Consider the following 17,714-nt stretch of genomic DNA (forward strand, 5'->3'; position numbering starts at 1 on the left):
AAGTTTTAAGACATGAAATTGCAGTATAAAGAGCTTTTCTCTGTTTTCTTTGTGACTTTCTAAAATGAACATTGTTCATGATCATATTCAATGTTCTTTAAGATTGATATGAAAACACCTTTTAGACAAAATTTATAGGAAATTGTTATCTTCCCCCCAAACAATCTATTTGATTATATAAAGAGAGCAGTGATAACTGAAGGCAGTACTGCTTAACAGAAATAATGTGCAAGCCACAATGTGAACTTACATGAGTAAATTTAGATTTACTAGCAGCCATGTTTAAAAAGTAAAAAGAATCAGGTGAAGTTAATTTTAATAATATATTTTATTTACCCTATACATCAAAATTATCATTTCAACATAGTGTAAACATAAGACTTTTAATGTAATATTTTACATCATTTTTTTCATACCAAGTCCTCAAAACCCAGTGTGTATTTTGTACTGACAGCACATCTCAGTGGACTGGCCATTTTCAAGCACCATTCCAGACTGGACAGATTTACAGTTTCCCTTTGCTGTCTTCACTGCTAGGAAGCTCAATTATAATAATCATTTCATTGTCCGTTTTCAGTATACTTATGAAAATTCTTCTATGTCTTCTGATTTTTCTGTAATTTGAACTACCTTATATTTATATGTATATATCTATGAAATAACTACATTATGTTATAAATATTGTTTGTTAACATGTAGGTCTTGTATCATACATAAATATTTTTCTGTAAGCTTTTGTGGAAAAATCACAACCATATGCTTTATTAAAACACCCCAATTCTTCCAGCAGATCTGCCTCAGTTCCATGTGTAAGCTCTAGATTTCGAAATCTAAAGAAAAACAAGCATACCCAACTTCCTCATTTATTGTCATTTGTCAGGGAAAAAAAATGAAATAGGATCCCAAGAAGAAATTAGTGATGCTTAAATGAGGTAACATGAACAATTATACATTACCTGGCATTTTCAAATAGTATTAATTATTAGGTATTTGAGATAAGACTACACACCACATTTTATAATTAATTAGGTTCACTTTCACATTTAAAGTATAGTGATATGAAATCTTTTGTTATACATGTTTCTTGATGTCCAATAAGCACCTGGATTATAAAATAGAAGGCTTAAAGAGTATCCAAGAAATGGAATGCACTATGAGTTTTAGTTCAAATACATTACAAAAAAATAAAAAAATAAATTCATATTTACATTAGGCCTGTTAGGTCCAGGAGGTACTGCATTCATTAAAGTATACATGTTGTCTCCAGAGTTGGTTGAATCTGAAACAAAATATTTTTAAATTAATTTCTTTCTTGGGTATATAATCTATACCCAAGTCGTCACAAAGTAGTAATAGAAAATTATCTGGACACCTACATATTAATAGCTGCAGCACTTGAAATAGCCATTACTAATGTTCCGACCCAGAATCATTACTATGAAGTTGTAAATTAAGAATATTTATCTAATACATTAGGAGTAATCACTTGAATAACTCACGTAAAAGAGAAATAACCTTAAAAATCTAAACAATTGAAATTCTAAAATAAACTTTAAAAACCTTAGAAATAATCATGGATGTCTTTGACTTCTCTAAGCAATTTATATGTATATGTATAATAAAAATCTCTTAAATTCAGATTCAGTAGCTTTTCAGTTTTCATTGTTTCCTTAGTTTTCTTTACACCAATTAAAAAATAGTTTATTTAGCTAACAATTAGTGAAAGCTAGTGAAATATCCTGGTTTATTTCCAACAGGAGAGTAGACAAAAACTATAAAATTGATTGAAAATTCTCTTAATTGAAGTAAAAGCCAGCTTCTTCCAATACAATTTTTTGACAAATTTTTTTCTCATTTTATTCTTGAGTCATTATAATAAAATAACTGTAGTGTATATCAATATAAATATATGTAACGTTTTATAGAATTTTTAAAAATTTACATTGCATGTCTATTAGATAACTCTAATTAAGTATAAATAAATGTTTTTATAATATATAACCTAGAGTAAAAAGTTAAATATTTTACATTTAGGATATATTAATTATAAGAAAATTTCCTATAATTACAGTTTTCTTAAATACATGTAGTAGGCCTTTCTATTTTGAAAAAGATATTTCAAATTTTAAAAATCAGTTGCTTTCTCACAGCAAAACCATAGAGTGAGAAATGAGCAATGACTCTTCCTCTTATTTTGTGATTATTTATTAGACATTAATAAGTTTATTATTTTAATGCATGCCACTTACACAATAATTTAGATGTCATGTATCGGTTGTTTGTAAACAGTGATCCATACATCTAAATATTTTTCACTTCTAGATTAATACATCATACCAGCAATTTTTCAACCTTTTTACTCACGGCACACATAAACTAATTACTAAAATTCTGCGGCACACCAAAAAAAAAAAAAAATTTTTGCTATTGTGACCAAAAATATATATAATTTTGATTCATTAATATCAGATGGCTATTGTGTTGGCTGTCGTCATTTTTTAATTTGAAAATCTAAGGGAAAAGAGGTCAGTGCCCCTGACTAAATAATCAGGTATTGTATGTTTTAAAAATTCTTGTAGCGCACCAGTTGAAAATCACTGCATCATACTGCTGAAAAAGTTGCAATGCCCACCTCAGGTTGACCTCTATTTGTTTATATTGAGTAAAGTACTTTTGTGGCCTTAACTATTTTTACATCTTTATGTATGCCATACTCCTATCAACCCAAGGTACTTGTTCTCTCCTGCCTATGATCAACCTTTTTCATCTCCAAGCATTTTCTATCCAATCACCGCCCACTGAAATGTTACTCACTATTCAAGACACACTGAAAATGCTTTAAAGTATTTTTTTCTGATACTTCCAAGTGCTTGAACCTCCCCCACCACTGAATTCTGCTTTGCATTATAGTTAGTATTTTGTCTTATTCTTCTCTCCTTCTTCCAACTAGGTTATAGTAAGTCCATGGAGAGCGGGAAAGAGAACAAGTGTAACTAATGTTGTGTACTTCAGACAATAAATATCTGCTAATTTAACTAATAGAATACATTCTATACCATAAACACTTAGCTTTCAGAAAATCTTGGATTGATTTTTAAACACAGGAAAACTTTAAATGGTTTTTCACCTGGATTAGTCTTACTAATTTTATTTACTAATTTTAGTAATTAATTCAAAAGGAAAATGGGCTCTATATTTTAAGTATGCAGAAAGAAAAATAAACATGTTGTTTTTAAGACTAATCAAGAATATAATTTCACCTGAAAAAGCAAAAGTATTGAGGGAATAAATCTGGTATTACCCATGAAATACCTGACTTCTTTTTTTTATATACAGAAAAACTTAAAAGTAATAAATGTATCGTTTTGAGGGGGAGGGAGTTTTGGATTCCTATTAGAAGAATGGCTGTGATAAAGAATGAGTATATAAAAAAATAGGCAAAAGGACAGAAAGATATACTGATGGCAATAGCTAGCATGAAAGGGAGTGATCAAATTATGTATCACCTGCAAAGCTGTGTTTCTCAAAAAAGTTTCATTTAGTATTGAAGTGTTTATTAGTTACAAGCTACTTTCATAAATATACTTCAGCAAATAGAAATGCAAATGTGGGCAAGATGTTCAATTCACATAATTCTATCTTCAATGAATTCTGTTTTGCTTCAATAAAGATGCTCTGAGGACAGAGATTTATGAAATATTAATGATATATTCCAAATAGTGAAGAAAGGTAAAATTTGCATTAATTATTAAATTTATGCTTTTTCTAACTTAGAAAGACTCAAAACTTAAAAATAATTACTTATTGGTATAATTAATGATATTTAATTTCCAGCTTCTATATATATCTTAGACTTCAACAAATCAGTTAAAAACATATGAATTTAACAGTGTAACATCATTAATAATTGTTTCTAGTGATAAAAGTTTCTATTTCATTACCCAGAAGTAAAGTCTTAGACTACTTTTTTTGTTTTCTACTTTCTAGATTTCTCTGTTATATGTGTGTAAAATAAAGTTGTGATCATACTGTATTGAATTGTGACCATTTATTCTACATGTAAACATTGTTGGTGACAATTTTAATGTTTACGTTATATTACATAAAATTAATTAATTACTTTCACTAACATTAGATTTGGTATGAAGGTTGTATCTACTGTTTCACTATTGACAATAACAAATGAACATCCTTCACGTAAATAAATAGATTGTATGTCTAATCATTTCTAGTAGTAGGATTATAGAGTCAAATGGTATAGACTTTTCATGGCTCTTGATACTCGTTGCCAGGGCACGTTGTAGGAGTGCTGTGCCAACGTAAACTGCCACCGTTAAAGTCTTCAAGACATGACACACTTAATAGTCTGTATTAAGTCTCAACAAGAAAGAAAAATGCGTTTTAAAATAGTTACATTAAATGATTACAGGAATACTGAGATATTTTAGCTCAGAAGATTAGAAAAAAACTTTCCGCACTACATAGTGGATCTATTAGCTAACTAGTAAATACCTGTAGATGAGTAGAATCAGTAATACTGTAGGCACATCTACATCTATCCTTGTGAGATAATAGATTGGTGGGTCTGATTTACTATATTAAACCTAATGGATTAATCTATTTTATGTATTACTTATGCAGAATTTTTCTAAGTTCTGAAATTTGGATCTTTTTCAGTCTCAAATCTTTTAGTCAGATAAATTATTGGACAATTCATATAGATCAGCACAATTTGCATTCTGGTTATATGTTACCTGCACAACAGAAATTTTCTAAATGCTTGAAGTAATTGGATAACAGTTGTTTATGAACACGATTTCTTTCTACTTGCTACCTCCACTTCTGCATCCATCAATGAGACAATGACTACCACTAACTTGCAGAACAATTTCTCTATTTATTCTAATAAACAAATGCCAATGTGGCTAGTTTGAGTACAATACCTGCTGGACTAGGCATGATGGGTGTTCCTGGTGGCCCTCCACCTCCCGGAGGACCCTAAATAATTATACAGAATTTCAGTAAAAATAAGGCATTTCATTAAATCATATAAAGAAAAACAGTGGAAAAGTTAGACGTAATAATAATATAATTTGAAAATAATGGAGGAAATTAACTTTCTCCATAATTTATTTTCTTTTAATGCACAATCATTTCATTCTTATGCAAAATATAATGTAGCTTAAATATGTTGAGATTGTTTTGACACATTTCCCAAAACAATGAGCCTGTAACACTGATTTATTATTCATGACTTAATCACACCAAGTATAATGAGGTCAAGGAGTTATCATTTAATAAGGTCTTTACAAATCCATACAAGAGAAGTAATTCATGTGTATTTGTGATGTAGTTTACTATAATCTTCTTATATTTTGTATTAGTGGCTTTTATAGAAAACTAACAGCCAAAAGATATTTATATGTTTAAAAATTACATTGATTCTATTTCTTCTGTCAGTATCAACTGCCAAACTTCTGGAGCACTGCACCTTCATCTAGCACATCACAGCATGAAAGGCAGTGCTGACCAGCGCGGTGGGTTACTAAGGCTGCAGCTACACAATCAATCTGAAGTGGAGATTAGGTAATTCTAAAATTAGTCAGTGATTTCAGACACCCCAAATCAATAATTCAGGTAATGGGTTTCAAAATTTTTCAGATGTACAGTAGTCAAAATAACTATACAGTGGCTAAAATTTCACTTCAGTCTGAATGTGTAGACGCAGTCAAATAATTATTTCAAATGACCCGTATTTGCTATTTATTTAATTTTTATTGATTTTTTTTAGAGAGAGAGGAAGGGAGAGAGAGATGGAAACATCCACTGGCTGTCTCCTGTACACCCCCTACTGGGAATTGAGCCTGAAACCCCAGGCATGTGCCCTGACCAGGAATCGAACTGGGACCTCTCAGTCCATGGGACGATGCTCAATCCACTGAAACACAGCAGCCGGGCCATATTTTCTATTTAATGAGCAAGTTAAATTCCTATTCTAACAAACATCTACAGTTTCATAAAACTATATCTCAAGTTTATTCCAAAGTGACTTTAAGAAAAAAAAGATTTTACCCGAATTTTCTTTAATTTTTGTTTCATAGAAAATGTAAAAAACAAAACAAAACATGAGACTTTCTTAGTTTGTATGATTTATGGAAATTTCCATTGAGCACTAAGTTCACAGGTCCAAAGCTGTGTGTGCTTTTTTTCACTATGTTCATAAAACACTCTTTCCATAGAGAATAAAATCCTCCTTTTTTCCTATTCCAGTTAGCCACCACCTCTGAAAATTTCTTCAGGAAAGATTTCCCTTTCACCATTTTATACTTGCTTCTGCGTTAGGCATTTCCTCTAAATACAGGGTGGGGCACATAAGTTTACAGTTGTTCATATGAAAAATAACACATTTATTAATAAATAATAATACAAGAATAAACTGTGTCACATACTCACAACTGTGAACTACTGGTCTCCACCCTGTAATATAACAAACTGTCCCATGACGGCCTTGAGATGCAGCAAGGGTTAATTATAATGTAATGATGGTTAAAAGGTCATCTGTAAGGTCAAGTGCTCATGTGAAATCTGCCAATTTGACTATATATAAATTATTTTTAAAAATTAATATGTTCTAAGTAATAATAACAAGAAAAATAAGTGTTTTCAATTTCTAAGAATAAAAAAATCCCCCCTTACTACTCATTATTCTGCCATTTGATTCTTTTTGTGATTGGGAGACTTGAATGTCTGCTTAGACGTTGTGTGTGGCGAGTGAAGTACGGGTGCAGATTATTCTCCTGAACAACTGCAAATTCGAGCACATCATTGTGTAACTGGGGATGGCTTCCTCATGATTGGGCAGAGTGCACTGTGCTGGCTTACAGAAACATATGCTAAAGTAAGACACAGTACTCAGGGCAATCTTGGCCAGATTGATAACTGTTTCACTAATGAACATCAACATATGTACTGAGGTTGGCAGATGAAACAACTCCATACAAATCAGATGTTCGCTTCTTGGCCAATACACAAGGGCTCTTCTTAACATCTGGACAACCATTTCATTGCCCAAATAAAACGTAACATCAATTCTTATGAGCAAAGAAACCCAAATGTACTTACTACATAATTCCCAGGAGATGCTGAGGAGTATGGTATCTGGAACATGAACAGGACAAAAAAAAAAAGTTTGATTTGTGTGGTAGTATGGAAAACGACCTAAAATGAACATAGTTTCTAACTTTTATCAAGTTTTAAAATGTATCACAAAGGATAGTAAAGGATGAAGGCATTTTTATCTGAGTGCTTGAAAACTCAACAAATGCATTACTATATTGAATTTACAAAAAAGAGTAGACTTTAGTCAAGAGGAGTTTCAACAGAATTACGGCTAGCTTTAAGTTATATTGGTTTTAGGCCAGTTGTACTCACTGCTTGATACTAACAACTCTTATTCTGTAATTAGAAAGATATATTTGTACAGCTAAAAACCAGAAACCAGAGTTTTTCAAATTATTACCCTTTACAGGTGCAAATTCTAATTTATGTACATTCTGAGATACATTATTTTTTTCTTAAAGACAGGTTTCAGGGTACTACATTCATGCAGTACTTGACATAGAGACCTCACCTTTCTCCCCTTTTCTTTCTAATTAAAAACTGGAAAACATATATAAAAATAAGCCCCTTGAGTTTAGGTATTAATAAAGAAAGTTAAATCTATATTTTTCTTTCTTCACACAAGCTCACTTGCTCATTTAAATGAAGATTCTATCCATCCAGAAAAGACATTTTGGTCTTCTTCTGAAAAAAAAAAGCCAATAAACTACTATCTTCTTGCAGTCAGACAGGCAGGGCCAGAATAGAATCTTTAGCATAGCAAAAAGAGTATAGTGCCTATACCCATAACCCTCCTTTCACCCCAACACCTTCCATATAACTAAACATAAAAATAATATGAAACCATAAAGAAGGCAGAAGGAAGTACAATAATGCTATGGTTTTCCATTGGTGAAGAAGTATTTTATTGATTGGGGAAATATTTAATATTGTTATTTGAAAATTCTCTCCTCATTGACTGGTGTCCTTGATTTGCCTTAAACGCAGACCACATGTCTCTGAGGCCGTTGGTTAGTCTGCCTGTGGGGAATCTGGCACTTCAGGTGGCCACTGCCAGAGTGCCCAGCAGCACCAGTGGTGAGGATGACTTCCACTGGTCAGTAAACATTTACTCAACTCGGTGAGTGAATGCAACTGGGCTCTCTTGGGCCCTTTTGAGTTCATGATGTACCATCCATCCTGTGCTTTGTATTATTTTAAACTTGTGCATCTGCCCTCTTCAAATGACCAACTTATCCACTGGCTCCAAGTTTTATCTCCCTATAACTGGCTCATGTTCTTCCGCCTCTCTCTATTGCCTACCATCATTCCTAACCAACTTCAAAGTATACTCTTACCACCCTTTTGATCTTTGGAATTTACATTTCACTGCCTTCCTTTATTTTACAACATATTTCCCTCTCTTCTACTTATGAGTATGACCTCATCCTGAAGTCTTTAGATGGGGATCTAAACAACTCCCATGCCTGGCATCTTTCTTCTTCCTCATGATGTTCACAAGAAAGTATCTATATTTCAATCAAAATCCTCTCACATCATGATTCCTCCATGTTTATTTACTAAGTCCATTTTCTCCCTATTAGCTTCCTAGTACATTGCCTCTGCCCCTCATGCCAATGCCAACCTTTTTTTTTTCTTTCCTCAATATCTTAAATCCATTATCCTGAAGCCTACTTTGTTAATTTCCATCCCTTTGATCACTTCCCAGCTACCTTTTCTGTTTTACAGTAGGGATTTCCTGGAGAGAAACACAAAACAAGCTTGACAAGGTCAAAAATATAAACATGTTATCTAGCTGCAAGCTAATCTTCATGAATCTGGGGAAGCCTTTTGGCTCAGCCTTTGTGGAAGCCCTGGAGCGTTCCAGGAGCGCGCCAGTAAATCCTGCAAGCTCACTGGGGGAAAGCCCCTTTTGTAGCCAATTTCTGTGGTGTAAATATTCCCACATGGCAGATCTCAAGCTACCAATGGTTTAACATTCAGCTCACAAAATTCTTGAATATTTAACAATTGACTTTTGTGAGCTGGCTCTCAAGATGATGATACCATCCTGAGTTGGTACCTTGTCTTTCTGTCATACATTAAAGGCATCAAATTCTTGCTATACCTTCATCTTCAGCTTAGTACTTTATTACTTATAGATTTACATTTTTATCCATTCATCTCAGGTAGAAAAAATATCTTTCTGTTTGTTTCCAAAGCCAGCCTCTCCTGACTATCCCATTTCTCCTAAGTCCTTGCTTGTTTTATGTTTTTTAATTATTCCCTCTTCATGGCTCCTTCACATACAGTAAAATATAATAAACATGTAAAAATACTTTAAACATTTATCTCATCTAGTTGTTCAAGAGGTGGAATAAAGATATTAGATAAAAGGATTAGCACTGAAAAGAACGTTTCTTTTTCTGAGAATAGAGGAAAGAAAGACAACTAAAGGTCTGATAATATTGGAGGTGAAGGGTAGAATCTAAAGAAATTTGAGCCTAATTGTCTTACTTTTTCTCTGTAAAATATGAGACAATTTTAGCTGATAGAAAAGGGACCTTATCTTTATAAGGAAAGCAGGGAAGGTAGCTGAGTAAGAAAGAGTAAAAAAACACTGATCAAGCATCATGAGGGCTCAGCCAAGGTTGAAGGTTATAGATTTAAATGATCACATAATGTGTTAAGTACAGTTACAGAGATACGCATTAGGCAGGGTAGAAAAATTGAAGGTAGTACTCTACAAATAATTCGAATTTAACATTCAAAAATCAAAGCTCACTGTCTACCCTCTAAACCTCTTTCTCCTATATTCCTATTCAGTTAGTGTTATTCCTAGTCTCTCTGATATGGGACTCAAAAATTTAAAATCACTTTCAAGTTTTTCCTTCTCTTTATCCCCAAATCCAACAGGCCACCAAGTGTTTCTTATTCCATTTGTGAAATGTATCTGCACCATTCCTTTTACCACCATTCTACCTCAGGCTCTGATAATATTTTATAAGGCTTATTACTATTTCCTAATTTTCCTTATTGTGTCCATTTTATGCATTATCATTTTAAAACACAGCTTCCTTCCACATGGATAATAAATTCCAGATTTCTCAACATTCAAAGCCCTGTATACATTTACTTTTTCAGTCTTATCACTCTTTATGCAACAATCCCTAACAATTCCCAATCTATCCTCCCCCAATACTCAATAATTATTCCTCAAAAATTTCCTTCATTTATTCTTCTCTGTATTTTTGTCCAAACTTTTCTCCAACTCTCCTGTCCAGATTCTTGCCAATGTAATTAATCTTCTTCCTTCACCCGTCCCCCATGATCCATACAAAATAAAAGCAAGATCAGAGGACTAGAATTGGAGTCACAGAATGGGAAGAACATTTTATTTGACCAATAAGAAAATTAAGGGCCATATATAATATCTGGTTAAGCTAGAAAGATAACTCAAGAGCTGTGGCAAGAATCTAAATATTCTGAAATACTCAAGATTCCTAATATCCAGGACTGTGTTGCTATAGTAGGAGAAAGAGCGCGTAATGCCTTCTTTAAATGATTGGTAATACTTTATCTAAGTATCTCTCTTCAACTGTGAAGTTTAATACTTTATAAGCACTGGGTTGCTAGACATCAGGGAGGGCAACATTGTAACATTATCTGGGTCAGTATAAAGATGAAAATAGTCTATTATTTTTTTAGTTTTCTTTTTTAAATGAGCATTTATATGCACAAAGCAGAACCTATTTGGAGTAAGGTATGTGTATTCACTTAGGCTTAATCACTGTAATAGATGTTCATTTTGTTTTTTTCCTTAAAGGAGCATCCTCTCTCCTTTTTCTGTCAAACTAGTGAGTTGGTGAATGTAAAGCTATATTGAGCATTTGTTGTTTTGCTTATTCTTTCTTCTGTTAACAATTCCTTGAATTCTCTTTGGTGAACCATACCTCCCTTATTTTTCCATGTGGTTTGGATGGGGCTCAAGAAGTCATGTGACTTTGGTCTGGCCAATACATCACTGTATCCTCTGGTCATGACTGGTTCATAAATGAGCACATGCTCAAGCAGAGCAAATCCAGTTCAGTTAGTTATTCCTATTACCTGTGCTTAACTGATGAAAGAGTTGTGTTCTTTGTGCTCAACTGAGGTTTGAGGATATAAGTCGAGAGCTTCACGCATCCTTCTTGCCATGACAAGGGGAATAAAGGTAAGCAATGAATAGAGACTGGGTCCTGATGACATTGTTTGAATCCTTGGAACCAAGTGTGCCCAAAAGCAAATTTATGTTTGGACTTTTCAGATACATGATCAAGTAATATTGATCCTGGTTTGGTTACGTTTTTATACTTACTAATAAAAAGTGCCCCTAGACAAAGATAACTAGGATATTTTCAATAAAAGTGCTTGCTATTAATGATTAGAATTTGCTGTATAGCTAAACCCAAACGCACACATTGCTTTTGAAAAACATAAAAAAGGAAAAACATTGGGTGGAATTGTAAATAAACTTCCAAATAAGAATGAGATCAATACTGGAATGCTCAGATTAAAGGAAGTTAAAAGTAAAAAATCATACTTTTATTTCAAATTTAAAAACATGAAATTTCCCTTATATTTTTTCCCTTAGTGTCATGCAAAAGGGTGCCAAAAACATTTTTTATCAAAACACTTTTACAAGACAACACTCTGGACAGATAAAGATTAAGCAAATAAACAAATACAGTGTAGATAATGACAGGCAGACTTCTCACTTTCAGAGATGTGAACTACAAACCTAGAAAGCAGGGAGTCTAGAATGAACTCTGTTGTGCTGGACTGACAATGAAGCATCATGGGCACTCATGGTTTTAATGTATATAGATATATACAGAAAGATATAGATGTATGTGAGTGTTCATATAACATTCATCTATATCCTACTTCTGTTAGTCGATAAGGTCTAGAAGCTGTATTACTCTGATGGGTTCTAAATACCATTCTCCACTAAAAGGAACCAGGGCTCCTTAAAGAAATGGCTGTTTCCAGGAAAAGGCTAGGAAAATATAAGATGCTCATAGGATAATGGGGGAAATGTCAAACGGACAGGTGATCCAGCTTGAAGAGGTTCCTACTGATGAAATCTGGAATAATTTTAGCATCAAACCACCTACTGAATAAAATAATCCATGAGTACATCTGATATACATGAATGAATGATGAATGAATGCATAGAGAAGAAAAACTCTTTGTTAGAGTAGACAGTGAAGTAATAAATGGTAAAGAAAAGACAGAATTAGCCAATAGCCATTTGGCAACCATCACAGTAAAATAATGATTCACCTGGATGTCAAAGTAGCAGATGCAAGTATGAGAAGGAAGAGGACTGTGGTTTGAAAGCATGCCTCCACAAGTTAATAATTATAAAGGGAAACCATTCCTTTGACAGTAGAGAAACCTGACAAGCACCACCTGAACTAAATGATCCCAGTTAGCATTACATGTAATGGGACAAATCACCATCTCATGCCTCCTGAAATTGTGCACTGAGGAAAACACAAAATTACTTCTGCAGTGTTTCTGCCAAATATGCATAACCCAAATCTAATCATGAGGAGACATCAGACAAAACTAAACTATGGGACATTCTGCAAAATAACTGGCTTGCATTTAACAAAACTGCAAGGTTAAGAGAGACAAAGAGAAGTTGAGGAACTGTTCTAGCTTAAAGGAGACAGCGAGACATGACACATGAATGCAACAAGTGAACTTGGATTTTCTTTTGTTACAAAGGAAACTGGTGAGATCTGAATAAGGACTGTAGATTAAAAAATAGCATATTTGATCCTTATACTGTGGTTATAAATGATAATGTCTATTTTTAGAAAAACACACACTGAAAGAGTTTGGGGATAAAGGGGGATCATGTCTACAATGTAAATATAAGTCAGCTATTCAGGAAAACTATGTATATACAGAGGAAATCATGAAGCAAATGTGTCAAATCTTTAACACTTGGGAATCTGGGCAAAGGGCATATGGGATCTCTTTGTACTATTCTTGCAACTTTTCTATAAATCTGAAGTTATTTAAATATACATATTTAAAAGAAGAAAAACATATACAAATTTTGTAAAATATATACAAAAACAGAAAAACAAAATAAAACAACCACTTTCATATGCTGCCCTGAGGAGCCACAGACTTACAGTATTGATACAAAATAAAATGTGTTCTGTTGCTAAATATAGACAAGAAGTCAAAGAAATTTGGAATTCAAAATAATATATATGAGCTGTCACTACAATATAATCAATGATATTTAGGGAGAAAAAAAATCTCTCTAATACTTTTTGCTTGGTTTCATGTAAACCCTATGTTTTTGCTGGAAAGTCATCAGTCTTTTGTGATTTTTTTTTCTTGTTCTCATAGTAAATCCTTTTCAGAGGAATCCTTTTCCTTTCTGTGCTCCAGATGATGACCTGTTTCTTTCTGAGGAGAAAACTGTAGGCCTTCCCCCACTTCTTTCCCTACTCACATTTTTGAGTGAGGGAGCTGTACCCACTGTGGTGTATATTAACAGAAGGGACTGTTTCAACGCTGCCCACATGTGTTCTGGCCAAATGCCTAATTTAGACTGACCACTGCCAGTGTGATATGCGCAGCTCCAACTGTCATTCCTAGTGTTTCTCGGGATCTAAATAATAGCTGCTGACCTGACACAGTATATTCTCCTATCCATAGTGCTTGGCTCTATGAAATCCTGAAGAGATGGAGTACCCCAAATCCTCAGAACACAGAACTCTCTCCTTATCTCTACCTCTTATACTCTTACAGTACACCCATTAGGTACAATGCACCATCCTCAATATCAAATCCCACCCACTTTCTTCGGTTGATTTGGGGGATAATCGTCTCCAGATGAGAGTATAAAAGGCGGTACAGCTGGCAGTGGGCAGCGGTGGGTGTGAACTGCACCTTGCTGCTTGCAGTGGGCAGCAGAGGCTGGCTGAGCTGACTGAGGAAGGAGAGAAGAGTTTTCTTGTTTCTAGATGGGAAGATTTACGTAGTTAAGGTGGGCCATCGAGTGTGCTTTCTAATCCAGTTTCATCAGACATGCAGATAATATAATTTTTTTCCAGACTCTGGCAATAGGGAGATTGTCAGCGTTTTCAGTTATAAAAATAGGTTTTTGTTTTTTTTTGGTTTTTTTTTCCTGTATCTTTATAGATACTTCAATAGGAAATGGAAAGAACTGTATTTTGAGCTGCTAGTCAGATGCCATTTTAGAGTGAAATCTGGAATGAATTTGAAAGGCATATAACAAGAAACAGAGAGAAATGTGAACTCTTCAAAAGCATATAAGCAAACTAGAAGACTTTTGGAGGAATAAAGGTATTCACATTATAACATCATCTGACAAAACAGTATTTTAGAAAAAAGATTTGTTCAGATTACATAGTACACGGAAGAGCCAAATGGAAGCAACATCCTCATTCTCTCCACCCCTAATAATTTTATTTAATTAGTAAATATCACAGCTACTGAAACTAAGAGGGAGGTAGGTAATATAAATGTATTTTTCTCTCTAAAAATATGGCAATTACTTGAGAAGAAAGTGATTTCTGCTTTAGAATAGCAACGGATTTAGGATGATGATTCTTCCTATACAACACACACCTTGTTTCACATTTTCTTGAAGTTTAAATTAACCTTAAACATCAATCAGTTTCATGCTTATTTAGCATTAAGGCCACTGCTAACCAGTGAAGGTATCTCAGTGTATATTAGCAAAAGGCATCCCCTCTGGCAGATAGTCAGATGCCACAAGCTGTATTCAGCCCCTTACGGACTCCCTTGATTCAGGCACCTCGGGCAGTGCACACACTACAAACCGAACACAGCAGACCTCGCTCACATAATGAACACAAGATTTCAAAGTCAAGAAGGAAAAACATCTTCAGAATCAATAAATAAAAATCAGATTAATTTTAAGATTGTAAGCTTAATTTTCAACCTGTGCATAATATATGTGATGTTATTAAGAGAGAAAAATATTTGTGCAAACCACTGCCACAAAACATGTAAAGAAAATCCCGGAATGTCAGATACATAGATGTGTAAGGATGGCAGTTTAGCCCATGGGCCCAAGGCCAATGCATGCTTGCTTCCTGGGGCAGCAAGAGAGCAAACCTAGGTGTAACTAGTACAGAAAATATAAGCATAATGGCCCTGACTGAGATTGATCTTTTCTGACAACTCAGTGATTGTATAGTTATTTTAGATGAAATCATTTTATAATAAATCAAATCATTTTATGATAGATATAGGTTGCTGTAGCATACTTAAATCACACTTTCTATCTTTGTTTTTGGTCTGTTAATCTACATAGAATGCATGTTTACATTAGCCCTTGAAGTGAAAAAATTACAATTATGAATATTAAAAATAATGTACACAAGATAGATATTTTTGAATGATTATTTTTTAAAAAAGATAAATATAAACAACTGTAGGGCTTTGAAAAGCAACAGACTGTTGTTAAATGCTAAAAAGTGCAAAGAAAATTAAAAAATACATATACTCACTGAATTGGCATTTGTTGGGTTTGGCCATGGTCTACCACCACCTGGACCCCTATAAGACAATATGTTAAATAAAATTTTAACTTATGCTTTGAATCTTTCACAATAAGCAATGACAAATCATAAAATATTAACATTTATGATGCAGTTACTATGAAGTGCTAGTTAAACAATGAAATTACTCTCTTTATACATATTTACATAGATTTTTAATTCTTTTTTTCCAAGTGTGTAAGCTAAGAACTTTTTTTTTTTTTTTTTTACTTTTCCTGAGAACAACAAAAACTAAGGGATTATAAATTATGGAAAAGTTTATCATTTCAAAAAGCAATTTTCTTCCAAAATCAAACTACTTTTAATTAGCCCAGTTTCACTGTAATATTAAGTTCAATTACTGTAATAAACACTAAAAGTTGTAATCACCTATAGCAGTAAATATATATACATATACCTAAATCATTATGAAAGCACAGTATTGGAGTAAAAAGTACTAATTATGAAAGAAATACTATAAAGTATAATCTTATGACATCAATATAAGTACCCCCTGTATCTCATTAAAAATAAAAATAAAATTATTTGTAAAATATCTAGTATATAAAAATGATTACTCTTTTAAGCTACAAACAAATGTACATAAAAGGTGTCTAAATTTGCCCTCTTTTAGGAAAATCTGACTATCACACGGTACATTATACATTTATATATCAATCTTTCAGAAATACTGACAACTTGGTTACTATTAAACAAGGGAATCCTATTTCTTGTTGTAATAACTGTAGTAGAACACCATGGCCAGAGTAAATCTTGGGAAAAATAGGAGGTAGCCTATGCCAGTGTATGTTAATATATTACTTAATTTTAGTGTAAAGGACAGTGATTTATATTCTGTCACTTAAATAAACATCAACTTTTAAAAACAAAATGAATGCCTAATTGAGTCAGAAAGGTCCCTTGTCCTCATGCTTTCATACTAAGTATACCTGAATAAGTACTGCCTGATGAAAAGTAGATTACTGTCAATCAGTCCTCTGTAATTAGGGTCATTCAGAATTCACCTTTCCCTCCAATTGCAGTGAAAATTGTTACTAAACAAAAGTCCCCTTATTCTTATTCTAGAGACCTCAAAGTTTTAAGTGTTAGAGGGTGTTCAAGTTAGTTGTATTATCCATGTTAACCTGGGATATTTAGACCTGTTTTTTTATTTTGGGATTTCTTGGGGATGTAAACAGGGAAGGGAATGAAAATTCTGCCCTTGGGCTCTATATTAAGATTCCCAAGTGAAATGGTCCCAATTCTGCTTGAGAAAGAAAAGGAGAAAAAAAGATGCCAGAGGCAACTTGGTCAAAGTCCTGTGCACAGGGAGAAGGGGAGGGACACGTGTATTGTTTTTGGAAATTGTTCCTTCTCTAAGATGGTGGTGGTGGTGGTGGTGGTGGTAATTTTACAGTTACTAGAACACTTTAGAAAGATGATTTTGCACATAGGTTTCAATGTCCTAATGGACAGAAACTGAGGTAAAACAGAATATATGTTGATCAGGTAAAAAACATTTGATTTGTTTGATGTTACCCCATATGATTTGTTTGATGGTGAATAAAATATAGTAAAGACATTGAGAAATATTTATCTTAAAACAACATAAAAATACACTATATCCACATAATGGCAAAAATTGTGTATACAATTATGTTACATATTGTTTGAAAAACAACTGTATGAACAAAATATATTAAAATAGTATTATTTGTTATTTTAAAATTTGTTTATAATGTTATATTAATATGCTAAATTAAACAAATGTTAAACATTTCACCTAATTAAATAAGTAACAATTAAATAACATTAAATTAAATGTTAAATTTATTATAAGTAACAAAATACTTTTCATGCATTTCAGTTATTTGACAAATACTAATCTAATTTCCATGCACTATGTATTTCATATTTAACTGCATTTTAATAAAATTGCTTAAGTATTCATATGGATAAGCTAAAGTTCCCCAACTTTACCACTGTGTTTGAAAACATTTTAAGTTTCATTAAAGG

General features: G+C 33.0%; 1 protein-coding gene across 15 annotated transcripts in view; it reads right to left on the reverse strand.

Annotated features, from left to right (window-relative positions):
• Window positions 1-17,714, reverse strand: part of SSBP2 (single stranded DNA binding protein 2) — a 257,653-nt gene that overhangs the window by 18,188 nt on the left and 221,751 nt on the right. For all 15 annotated transcript variants that reach the window (XM_036280742.1, XM_036280741.1, XM_036280737.1 and 12 more), the window contains 4 exons: window positions 15,669-15,717; window positions 7,123-7,158; window positions 4,944-4,998; window positions 1,209-1,279 (listed from right to left, as the gene is read on the reverse strand). In XM_036280742.1, coding sequence (XP_036136635.1) covers window positions 1,209-1,279; window positions 4,944-4,998; window positions 7,123-7,158; window positions 15,669-15,717 — 211 coding nt within the window. The remainder of the gene's footprint in view (window positions 1-1,208; window positions 1,280-4,943; window positions 4,999-7,122; window positions 7,159-15,668; window positions 15,718-17,714) is intronic.

The sequence above is a fragment of the Molossus molossus genome, unplaced genomic scaffold (assembly GCF_014108415.1).
Source record: "Molossus molossus isolate mMolMol1 unplaced genomic scaffold, mMolMol1.p scaffold_m16_p_3, whole genome shotgun sequence".
Taxonomy (NCBI): Eukaryota; Metazoa; Chordata; class Mammalia; order Chiroptera; family Molossidae; genus Molossus; species Molossus molossus.